At 33.4% G+C, this 13,142-nt stretch overlaps 2 protein-coding genes across 2 annotated transcripts; one reads left to right on the top strand and one right to left on the bottom strand.

Moving 5' to 3' along the window:
- Positions 1-3,687: 3,687 nt before the first annotated feature.
- On the bottom strand, positions 3,688-6,233 carry LOC125218548 (uncharacterized). The gene is made up of 2 exons (XM_048120232.2): positions 5,187-6,233; positions 3,688-4,445 (listed from the first exon to the last, which is right to left on the bottom strand). The coding sequence occupies exons 1-2, from the start codon at positions 6,031-6,033 to the stop codon at positions 3,952-3,954; spliced, it is 1,341 nt and encodes a 446-aa protein (XP_047976189.1). The 5' UTR covers positions 6,034-6,233; the 3' UTR covers positions 3,688-3,951.
- Positions 6,234-7,415: 1,182 nt separating this feature from the next.
- Positions 7,416-8,712, top strand: PRPS20 (chloroplast 30S ribosomal protein S20). The gene is made up of 3 exons (XM_048120338.2): positions 7,416-7,605; positions 7,692-7,858; positions 8,364-8,712. The coding sequence occupies exons 1-3, from the start codon at positions 7,461-7,463 to the stop codon at positions 8,598-8,600; spliced, it is 549 nt and encodes a 182-aa protein (XP_047976295.1). The 5' UTR covers positions 7,416-7,460; the 3' UTR covers positions 8,601-8,712.
- The last annotated feature ends 4,430 nt before the right edge of the window (positions 8,713-13,142 follow it).

Here is a 13,142-nt window from a genome sequence, read left to right as displayed (position 1 = left end):
TCTGAATGAATCACTAAAAATATATGACAAAAGTCATTATGTTTCTAAAATTTCTTCGAAATTATGAAAACTTTTCTAGCTATAATATTTACATGGCAACTTACATTTATGGCTCATTGCTTAAAGTAAAGATGTCGTTTTACGTGGCATAAGACATGTCAGAGAACATCTTTCGATATTGAACATAATCTAGAATATGGGGTTTTGCGGTACATTAGTGGTACAAATTATAAACTAATCAATAGTTTAATAGCATCACATAAAGTTAGATCCGAAATCCACGCATATTTTGGTGGTATTTTGGAGTAATATAGTAATTACTAAGTGTACACATTTTTTCGGAACGTTTATTTTCTTATAATAATGTTTCGGAAAACGTAAATATATTGTTTTTCGTATTTTCTTGTGAGAAGGAGAATATGTTGTTTACGGATTTGTGAGATATCTGCTACACAATATCTACGTATTGAGAATATAAAAATATCGATGAAAATGGGGAAAATGTTTTTTAATTGGATAGAGTAGTTATCGTATTTTTTGAACAATAGCAATACTCATGTCGGCAAGCATATAAAAATGAGAGGTTCACTTATTTTTCTTAATATTAAATGAGAAGAGCACCAATTGATTCTCACTCATGAAAGTAAAATGAAATTAAAAAAATAAATGATAGCCGTAAAACAATGTTGACATTGATGGCCCAATAATAATACAGAAGAAGCTAAGTTGCCAATTTCCTGCTCTATTTTGTGGACCATATATATATATATATATATATATATATATATATATATATATAGATATTAATATGCCAAAGTCTGTATAGTAACAAATCTACTTCTAATTTCAAGTTCAAGAATGTGAATTTAAGTCATATATAGGGGTATCTAAAATAAAAATAATTTTAGAATAAAAATTAAGAATTTTATATATATAGTTCTTAGATAGTGAAGATCTATAATGAATTCATCACCTTATTGCATGTATAAATTTGCTGGAAATTATAAGCATTTTTTGGAAATCGAATCTAGGACCAGGAATTCATTCAAAAAGGTAATGAATCCACCGAATATCACTAGTAGTAATTTTTAATGAAAATGGTTTAAAGTTTATCATAAGATCTAATTTTTGGTACCTGAAAAAATCACGTCGTTCGAACATTAATTTTTTGTGTAAATCTATTTTTAAAAAGGTGTAAAACATTTTAGTATTTAAAAAATGTTGCTAAAAAGTCATGTCACATTCGCCCAAATAATAATAATCTCCTTACGAAAAAGATGAGACAGAAAGTCTTCATAAAGAAAAAAGATATTGAATTTGAAACGAACTAACATATTAAATGAATCTGGTTCGTCGACAAGTTGTACATATCCAAAGTTCTAATAATTTATTTGATGACCTGAATATTACCAAACACATTTCAAATTTTTATATTTTAAAATTAAATACTAGTAGCAGATTATTGCAGCAACAAGTTCAAATGAAAAACGACCATTAATTTTATCTTTTGTTTAAAATCAACAAAATGAAATATATTAAGGAGGGTGTGTTTAATGTCAACAAAATGAGATATGCTTAATCAAATCAAGTTTATTTAACAATAATATACGATCAAACTCAATAAATTTTGAATATTTAAATTTTGAAGACCTGGAATCGAAGTTAGAGACTGTCAGGATTGTCGGCGTCAGCAGTATTAGTTTGATATTGTCCGCTTTGGGTCAAGCCCGCACGGATTTGTTTTTGAGTCACTCCCAAAAGGCCTCAAACTAATTGGGATTAAACAAGAATTATATACACCTTCCAACTTCCTTCAAATGTTCGATGTGGGATAGGTTTGTACTAACAAGACAAATTCAAATGCTTAGAGTTTGAAGCTGATATTCTCTTTTTAATTTTACTATTTTTTCAATTATTTATTTTATTATTTTTCATATTTTTCTCTTTTCCAAACTCAAAAAAACTTACTAATTTTTAATCTTTATGCGTATATGGGATAAAAGATAAAATTGGGTAGGCCTATAAATTCGGGTACTCACGGGTACCCTCACCCGAAAATTCGGATACCCGAATCCGAAATCTCAAAAATATCATACCCAATACCCGACCCGTATGTGAATTCGGGTACCCTAATACCCGATGCGGGTATTCGAACCCAACTAATCGGTACCCATAAACCCGAAGTTATTATATTTCAAATTTATTCTTTTATATAAATTATATTGTAATGAGAATATAAATTATTAAAAATAAAAATAGTACTATAAAATAGACATTAGACAAATAGATACTATTTAATTTTAAAATAATTTTTTTTGGCATAAATTGAAACATAAAAGAGATTTAAATAATTTTAAGACATTAAATGAACATGTAAATGAAAAGGAGAAAGCATAACCATAGATTTTCAAAAGATAACAAGTAAGAACATAAATATTTATCACAAATACATAATTAATCGGGTTTAATCAGATATTAGTCGGGTACCCTAATACGAGTTTCGGATACCCTAAACCCGAAAAATCCTAACAACATTAACTACCCAAACTCGTACTCGAACCCATAATTTCAAATTTCGGGTACCCAAAATTCATCAGGTATTGGGTCGGAGTCGGGTAAACCCGAAACCCGTGGATTAAATTTGCATGCCTAAAATTGGGTGGCTAAAAATGAAATTTGAAGATGACAAAAGACAAAAAAAATGGAAAGGACAAAAAGAGGAGGCAATGTGTCTATCAGGAGAAGTTATGGAACTGCCGTCTTGCTAATTTGAGTCAACTTGGCAATTTAGATATGATGAGTGCGCAATAATTTTTTAGTCAACTCTACTATTAATTGCCATTTTTCTTCTGTTAAATGATTTCTTTATGAAATGGAGTATTACTTGTATTGTTGTTTTTTTTTATTTATATTGAATTGGGGAGGCCGAAAGGGTAGTGGAGATATTTAGACTTCCACATAATATATTATGCAATGTCTAATAAATAAAGAGGTGAATCGTGGTCCATAAACATTAATTGATTGTAGTCCACAAAATATTTTACACCATAAAAGCATGAGATGAAAATGGAGGGACCATTAAAATATGATTTTTAAAATTTTTCTATCCTAATTTTTATTTAATGATAAATTTACAACCTAAGTAAACACACATTAATATACTGAAATCACTATCTTGTTTTCGTCAAAAACCAAAGGATAGAGTCTAATGTCATGTGTTACTATCTTGTTTTCTTTAAAAATTAAAAGATAAAGTCAAGTATGTATCATCTACGTATCTGTTATTATCTATCCCTATCCCCCACCTCTATGGATGGGGTACAATACATAAAATAATTATAGCATATATAAATAATATACAAACATAATTATCACATATAAATATTAATTTAAATTAAACATATCATGGATAAAATAATGCATCCATGTAATATTGAAAGCTACTATGGGCTATGGAAAGCAAACTAGTCCTTAATAAGCACACAAGTCCATATCATGGAGTGCTACTATATCAATTTAGAAATACTTATTACTCCTCCAGTCCTCCTTATGTAAAATTAATTAGTCCTGATTAAAAATCATATAGGTTACATCTAAACACTAGTCACAAATGAAAAACTGAATAGCAATTGAAGATAAATCCTAATAATTCATCTAGCTAAACACAAACTATATGGAATTCAAGTATTCAACAAATAATTGTCAGGTGTCTGTCATTTACAAGATCAAAACAAGATTTACAGTGACTAATAAATCCTCAAAAATATCAATCTAACCTTAGCTATTTATAGAACCTATAAAAAAAAAAGGGGGGAGGGTTAAGCACCCCATCAAATTTTCTCTCTTTATTTTTTAAAATTTTAAAATATGTCAAAAAATTTCTCCGCACCTCACCAAACTAATGGCTAACATTTTCTTGATGAGGTGAAGTTTGTGACACTGAAAAATGGGCTAGTGAATATTTGAAGAACTGTAGGGAGATCTTCCAGAACTTTCCAAGACAATCTCAAACAGATCACCCTCAGATTCTTGATCATATTCTTGCAAAGATTTGATGCTACTGACTGTGTTGTTGTTGCTCCTGGCTGCACTCCTCTGCATCCACAGTGAATCAATCCTCCCCATTGAGAAAAGCTCCTTGCTATCTTCATACCCTAGTGCAGGGGATGCCCCCATGAAGCAGGGGTTGGGACTCCGTTGCAGATTCGCGGGCCCGAAACTAAAAGGGCTCTGCCCTAGGTTCACCAGAACCACGGTGTCCCCATTGGCTGCCATGGTTGGGTAGAGGGGGGTGCAGTAGTCCTCGGTCTTGCAGTGGACTTCGTGGACTACTTTTGAGTCGACCGTGAAGAAAACCTTCCTCTGCCCCGGATTGTAGCCACATCCGACCACCTTGTCCTTCCTCCCCCAGTTGCCGGCCTCAGACTCTGCCACGAGTTTCGTTCCTGTATCGAGCCGAACATACATTGGAGATGAGAGGTGATATAAATAATTGATCATGGTGAAATACACATTGAAGTTTAGCATGCTTCATATTTGATTGTCACATTTGGTGGGAACTTGGAACTCGAATTGAAGAAATATGGGATTAGATTGAAGGGGGGCCTCCAAATTAAATACCTTGATAATGGTCAATCAAGAGCTTGAGTCAGGTCTTTAGCCTAAACACAATAACCTATAATCTCAATTGATATATTTATTCTAATTCTTGAAATCTCATTTTGTTTCACGCATAATAACAAGAGGCAACTTGCAGAAAATAAAAACCCATGAAGTTCAGTCAAATTATGGTTTGTCTCCATCTTAAAATATTAATCATAAAAATCATGAATTTTAAATGTGTTCACTATTGGTAAAAAAGTCCAGTTACCTATGTGCAATAAATTGTTAAATCCGTGCAATATATTGTTGCAATCTAGTCACCAATGTTTTCAACAATGCCATTGTCTTCACGACATCCTTTAACTCATTAGTGATGATGTCCACGTCTACAATTACATAAAAAGAATTCATCGTTTGATTTAAACTTGATGATTTTTTCAGTTATATTTCAAATTTGAGCATACTTAAACTATTTTTCTTTCAATATAGGCCGTATAAACATTTGCACATTCTCATTTTCAGAAAAAAGCACGGATTCTATGTTATATGCCTTGAAAAAAAGGTAATCGAGAGAGAGATTTTACCATCTAGAGAGAGAGAGCCGGTGGAATTGAAGGCAATGGAAGTCGGAAAAGTGCCGGGAAATCTAAACGGAAGAGGATTGACCCCTGTGAGCCCCACACACAGCAAAACACCTTCAGTTTTGGCGTCGTTTTTTCCAATTATACCCTCCTCGCCCTTCCTCCTCCTCTGGCTATGGCTGCTCGCGCCACCATTCAACGAGCCCGGACTGTTTTTCGCATTGAAATCCTCGTCGATCAGCTTAACCTTATCATCCCCTTCCGATCCCCCTCTCCTCTCCCTCCCAGCCTGCTGTTCCCGCGCGCCGCACGCCACCACCGTCACCTCGAAATACGCCTCCTGCGGGAACGACGAATTCCCCAAATTCGGCCCCGGCAGCGGCAGCGCCGCCCTCACCACCGCAATCGACGATCCCGCCGGATTCAGCCGAATTTTCTGCACAAAATCAGCCGATCCCTCGCAGACCTCCCACCCGACCTCGACGCCGCCGTTGCCGCACGCGCCGAGCAGCGACTTCACCGACGGAGACGATTTCACCACCGCGGCGAAGGCGAATCGCGACCAGCCGTTCTCGACGGCGTCGGTGACGAGAGAGGGGTGCTCCGACCAGCTGAACGCGCCGCCGCGCCGGAAGAGGTAATTGTTGGCCTTCCCCGCCGCGTCGAGGTGGTGGTGGTGAGGGCTGACTTGGTGAAGCCTGGCTATGCCGTTTTGCAGATTTTGACCTCTCTCAGCTTGATCGTTACGACGCTTTCTGAATCGACTCCATCGTTGAATTATTAAGAATAACAGGAGCGCTACGAATGCTGTAGAGACTGCTATGAGAGCTATGTGTAGCCATCCGATCATCTCGAAGTTCTTCACAGAAAATGAACTGAATTCAATTGATTCGATTCTTCAGTCGCAGATGATTTTGTTTTGGCTTTGATTGAACGCTAGAGCGCGGACTAGGAACGCTTCAACTCAATTCAACAATGAGTCTAGAGAGAGAAAGGAGAAGTAGAATAAATTATGGAAATATGCAAAGGTGGAAATCTTTGTTGTTATGCTGGAAAATGGAAATGGCTTTTATGTTTGTTTGCCTCTCAGAAATTAGGAAAATAAAAGGGAAATTGGTCCCTAATATCATGAACTTTGCCCAGATTTTGGTTTTTTTCATGAATTTTTAAATTAGTACCATAAATCATGAACTTTCAGATTGGTTTGGTATTTCCCCGATAATCCAAGATTTTTTAGGAAATTCCCTAAAATGTGTTCCTAGCGTTTGTGAAAGAGAGAAACAAGGTTTTGTGTTTTAATTTTTGTAGCGTAGCGTCACAGATGTGTGTTTCTAATTAAATTCTTTATGTTTTTATTAAATTTATTTTGTTTTCTTTATTTTTAGAGTCTTGTTTTGTCAAATAAAAGTAGTATTGTGTTTAATATTCTAAATAGTTATGCCAACATGACATGCCATGCCACTTATAAGAATGCTACTAAATAGGATTCAAAATGCTATATAAATTAGCCGGATTTTACACTTGATTCGCCGTGGGAAATACCAAACCAATCTGAAAGTTCATGATTTATGATACTAATTTGAAAGTTCATGGGAGAAACCACAATCTGAGCAAAGTTTATGATATTAGGGACCAATTTCCCAAAATAAAATGAGTAATCTTATTCTTCAAAATTGATAAATCAGCAATATTCGAAGAATTCGATTATTAAATTACCTTATTTTCTTAATATTGAATAAAACACATCAATTTTCATCTCTTTCACTCAGACACGACCTACATTTCTTTATCGACCATCCTACTTAATTAATGTCATAATCTGCATACAACACAGACATTTATTATATAGTCAATTCATTAATTAAAAGATAAGTTAAATTTGAAACTTCAATTTTTTTTTTCAAATATTAAAAATGGAATAGAATGTGAGAATGCGAATACTACTATTATTTGCTTTGCTGATGTGTATATATGTGGGTGATTATGGTTGGATAATTTTGTAGAGTCGTATTTTTATATTGGATTTGGATGGTATTGATTTTGTCAACCGAGTCCATTTTTATATCCAGCACATCTTTAACAATTTATTTATTCATATTGGGACAAAAGGATCAGTATAAAATCGAAGCCCAACATCAATAATTAAGCGAATTGGTTGGGCCGAGCCCAATAACCTTAGAATCAGATGAGAAACCTCATCTTCTTCTTCAAGAGATTTATCCTCTTCTCTCTTTATCTAATCCACAAACATCTTCACACGCGCAATCTCACCTTGGAATGGCTGCATCCATGGCGCATTGCGTTTCCTGCTACGGACTAACGGCCAAGCTGAATACGCTCAACCTCTCTACCGCTCCAAATGCTGCATTCAAGCCACTCAGCTTCTCGTCCAACACTTGTACCCTCAGTCTTTTCTCAAGAGGTGAGAGGTGAAGCACAGAATTCATGTTTTCCTCTCAATATATTGTCGAATCGTCTTTGATTTCCTTTTTCCTTTGATGAAATTAGGTTTGGTGTCGGTCTGCCCGGTGCAATTGAGCCCTAAACGGCGCTCGATTGTGTGCGAAGTGGGGACGAAGAAGGCGGATTCGGCGGCAAAGAGGGCTCGCCAAGCGGAGAAGAGGCGAATTTACCACAAGGCTAAGAAATCCGAAGTTAGGACCAGGATGAAGAAGGTTAGGTTACACTATCTCAATTCACCCCCTTCAATATCTGCTAATTGCTGTCTTGCCATATCTATGATGTGATTCTACTTGCTATGGTGGAATTTACACAAGTGCTGAGTTTTTTCAGCTAATTTCGACTAAATTAGGATATAACCTTGAGATGACTCAAAATTTGAATATTAGCTCAATTAGAATGTAATATAGAGCACAGCCACATCTATGCTTCAGAACTATTTATTGAAATTGAAACTGAAGGTAGAGGAATTGGTTTGTGGAATATGTTGGTTGTGGTCTCATGAGTTGAAGTTACAGGATGAGTATGTACTTTTGAGTTCGTTAGCCGAACCTTTTCATGGTATTGTTTTCGTAGTTTTGATGGTTATTACGTAATTTAAATGGTGGCGTTATCGTGTTCATGCTTAGTGTTTTGCTTATTTCTGCAATAAATTGCATTAGTTAGTTGACTTGGTTTTGGCAAATGTGGTTGTGATGTTGCTGATGCAAATCCTATTAGGTTCTTGAAGCACTTGAAGTTCTGGTGAAGAAGCAAGGGGTTGAGGCCGAGGAAATTCTCCCAATTGAGAAGTTGATCGCTGAAGCATACTCCGCAATTGATAAAGCTGTGAAAGCAGGAACCCTCCACCGGAATACTGGGGCAAGGAGAAAGTCCCGGCTTGCTAGGAGGAAGAAGGCGGTTGAGATCCACCATGGCTGGTACACGCCTTCTCCGTCTGAAGCCACAACGGTGTAATGTCCATTCCTTGTTTAGTTAATTTGTTGTATATCTCCAGCACGAAACAGTAGGTGAACTTTTCTCTGTTCTGCACTGCCTGTGTCTGATATGTGATTTAATATTAATTCCACCATTGTCACTCACGAGAAAATGAAAGTTTTGTAGTACTAATAATCTTTCCAAAGGATAAAAAAGATGAGCTAAATTTATCCATGCCTGTGTTAATTATTATACATGAATAAAATGAAATATAGTAGGAGTAGTACTATATCATTAATAATACTTAGGCAGGCTTTTTGGGCCTTTGGTCCGATTATGTTCCTGGCCTATTGTTTAAAGCTGAACCCAGTCCTAACTTGGGTAGGCTGACCTGCCCATTGGATCATACTCTATTTTAAACTTTTACATGCTCTATTTTATATGTAGGCAAATTTGAGAGCTCAAACTAATGTTTATAAATATAACAAGAATCATGCGATCTTCAATTTAGTTTTAGGGCTTGGCCCGATAACCGGATGAGGTTGGACTGGGTTTTGAATCTACGGCTACAATTTATCGATGGATTTACTGACCGATATTTAGAAGGATTTTGAGTTGGTAATATATCGGACAGATTTAGCAAAGTACCTCGGCTCGAAACATATACAACTAATTTTCCGGCGAATTTATCGATGGACTTGTCCGCCCAAAACAATCGGGCTTGTATAGATATGGATACTCAATATTATTGAGAGGAACGAAAGATAAGGAAAGAATATTGCAAAAGCAATGGATTCTTTTCTTGATTAAAACTCCAAAAGAGAGGAGTGGTGAGGTGAATAACTGGAAAAGGAGAAATGGACAAAAGTCAAAAGAAAATACACATATTTGAATAAATTAATTGCGACCGACCAAGAAAATCCTAGTCGCCTACCCACATGCTAGATGAGTTGTAAAATATTCCTCGGATTATTTTTCATTAATTAGCACTCTTTGGAGATAATCTTGTTTTAATTCTTCACATTTGGATCTATATTATATAGATTTTCTATGATTATATTTTTTGAAGTTTGTTTTAATATGAAGTCAAACTCTTTTAAAGATAAACTTAAATATCATTAGAAAAGGAAAAACCAAAGTTGGGTGACGTTTGATTGATTAAATCTAAATGTTGAGTTAAACTCTACTAGCTAGCCTTTTGACACGTTCAACCGAAAGCACAATTCACATAATTATATAAATAAATAAAAGAAAATTTGTAAAATGTTGCGTATGCAAAAAAGAATATACATTTGCAATATTGAATGAAGCAAGCATGTAAGAAAATCTCGTCATATAATGTTGTACATGCATATTTGTTCGTGAACATGTGCTTCAAGAATAAAATTGAAGTTAGATGCTTAGGGCATGCCTAAAACAGAAATCTTTAGATATGCACATGATATGTCCCTTGTGTGTGTGTGATTGTGTGTGTGAGAGAGAGGAAGATTAAATTAATTAAAGTACCAAAATCAGATTTTTGCATAAGTGGAGGACCACGTGGACATCATTGCAAGATCTTAATTCCTAAATTCCTTTTATTTGGGCACATTAGCTTTGAGATTGAGGGTCCAACATTTCTTATTTTGATAATAATGAATAATAATAATAATAATAATAATAATAATAATAATAATAATAATAATAATTCACACAATTTATATATTACTAACTTATAAACTTCAATTTATATAGTGAATACTAGTGGTTAATTATCTTAAAAGTAAACTACTAATAAATTAAAATTAAAGAAACGAGTTACTCATCTTTTAATAATGCACTAAAATAATCAAACTGGAATAAGAAAATATAAAACACAATAATATAATATTCACCACAACATTTTCCAAGTAAAGTATGCAAGAACACTCCACAATCCAAGAATTGATGCACTGATTAGCGTAACTGCGGTATTGATCGATGCAAACAAAAAGTATAATTAATTAAGAATAGATCGATCTCATAATCCCAGCTAATTATGATAGTAAGAATGATTTAATTTAGTTTAGTAGTACTAAGATAATGGATGTGGGGTTGATAGAGTAAAAGTAGACAGAAAGAGAGATAAGAATAATGTTAGTAGAGAAAGAAATGTGGGAGCATGTGATCTAAAGGAAATAAGGAAAAAGATGGATTTAGGAATAAAGTAGTGACCAAATACAAACTTAGATGATGAAGAAAAAAAATAAAGCAAATGGCATTGGATAGTGAAGAATTTTTTAGTCCCACAACCATGTGATTTTGTCCTCATCATTCTCTAGTTTCATGGATATTAATTATTTCTAACATAACAATTCGATTTAATCATACAAGGTTATTAGGTGACATGCATATTATTGACATTATGCAAAATTAATAACAACATATGGGGAGCTAAGTCCATTGTCCAATAATATAAGAAAAGTATCCAAGTAAAGAGTCAACATCAAATAAGATGAAATGAAAATGAGATAAACTCCAGAAATTCGGCTATCACACAAAACCTTAAGCTTTACGCATTTAATGAATAAGAAATAAAACTTAGAGAAATTAAATCACCAACTTTCAACCGCAATTAAATTCTTAAATGGCATTCATCATCTAACTAAATTCAGTCATATCCCATCTAATTCTAACCAACAAAATCAGACTTTTGCCCAACCTCTCAAAAAAATGCCAAGTAATGATACTATTATAATTCATTGATTCTTGATGGGCATAAACCACCAAAAATTATTTGTCTTTCTAACCACAATTTAGATAGCTAAGTTGTAACCTGCAAATTAATTTCGAGAAAGCTAATACTCATGGATTTGGGGTTAATTCTTGACTGGGTGCATTTTTTTTGCTTTTCCAAATATGGTGCTTATGTTGATGAGGGACCAATAATGATCTAAGTAAATTAATTAATTATATTAGCTAGGGTTGGAGTAGGCAATAGAGTTGTCAATTTTTGGCTAGGTCTATTATGTTTAGAGTGTTCCCCAATTACACTAATATCTAAATACTATAAGTTATAATTGCATAGTACTTAGCGCTAGTCATACAATTTCCGATTATAAAAAATGGAGACTGACTATGAATGAATCTAGATATTTTTTGATACTACTATAAAATTCAATCATACATGAAGAGTGATCATACATGTATTGATGTATATAGATATTGTAGTTAATTATATCCTCATGAAGAAACATCTATGTGAAGCAAGCAAGAAATATAATCTAACTACCAATGATTGACAAACTATGATCTTGAAGGCATGTAACTAATCAACCAAGTGAAGTGGGGACTCATGAGGTTTGTGGTGAGATTTTATTTACTACACCAAATTAAACTAAAACAATGGGATTAATGGAAAATACAAAGGATTATAATTAGTTAGGTCAAGAAATATGAGTTGGAAAATTTTGAGAAAATTGTGAGTGAAGTAGTTCAAGAATTAGTGCAAAAGAATTCTGGTGTGGGTTGTGACAGTTTTCTTAACTTGTAGTCCAACGTTGCAGTCGTAAAAACAATAAAATATTGATTCATATATTGACATTTATGGAACATTTCTTTTTGATTTGGGTTCAAGTCATGAATTTCATCTTCTTTTTTTGAGTTCAAAGCAATGTCATTGATTTAGTGGTTCTAGTTTTAGTTCACACTAGATAGCACTAGTATCTAGCTCCATTATGTCGCTTCCATGAGTTTCTATTTATTAACATTAAAAAAATAATGTAATATCGAAGGTACATGCAATTTTAATATGGAAAAAGATATAGTAATTTGGATTTCCCTTTTTTTGTAGGGAATAAGTTGAACCAAATCAAAGGAAGTATAGGAAGATGATAATAATATATAAAAAAGTGGTGCAATGATCCAAAGATAATTAAATTAATCATAAAAGACATAGGCTAAAAAAAATGCATTTTCCCTAAAGAAAATATGGTGAATCTATACCGATTATAAAAGATACTTGTTTTCACAAAATTTGATTTGCCTAGTATTTGTGAGTTGTCTATTTTGGAACTATCTCAAAATGAGAATTTGAGAACTATTGTCGGAAGTACAAAATATATCAAATGGTAACATAAAATATATAATTAGTTGGAGCAACTGATATGTTTTGTATAATGATTGTTCAGAAGTTATTATTTTAAGATAGTTCTGAAATAATCCATCTCCTATATTTTATTTAAGAATAATAATGTAATTTGATAGTATAAAAAATTGAATTTGTCTGTTTTCTCCATAGTCTCAAATAAATGAATAAAAAAACAAATAACACTGTGATTATAACGTAATTAGTAAAATTAATCCTATTAGAATAAAAATAAATGTATAAAACAAACACAAATAATGCTAACATGGAGTAAACAATAGACATTGTTTATGAATGATGCTTAGAATATGTATATAATAACAATTTTATATGATGAGAAATGATACGCCTTCTATCCAAAAAAAATAGTCTTATTTGTGGTTGACACGGATTTTAATAAAAAGAGTAGAGAGATAGAGAGAGAAAAAACTTTTTATTTTTAGAAATGAGACTATTTTTTAAAATAAAATGATAAA

Source organism: Salvia hispanica, chromosome 1 (assembly GCF_029641045.1).
Source record: "Salvia hispanica isolate PSC_SH4W2 chromosome 1, Shi_PSC_v1, whole genome shotgun sequence".
Lineage (NCBI taxonomy): Eukaryota > Viridiplantae > Streptophyta > Magnoliopsida > Lamiales > Lamiaceae > Salvia > Salvia hispanica.
Note: the sequence above shows the minus strand (reverse complement) of the source record. Positions and strands in the feature narration are given on the sequence as shown.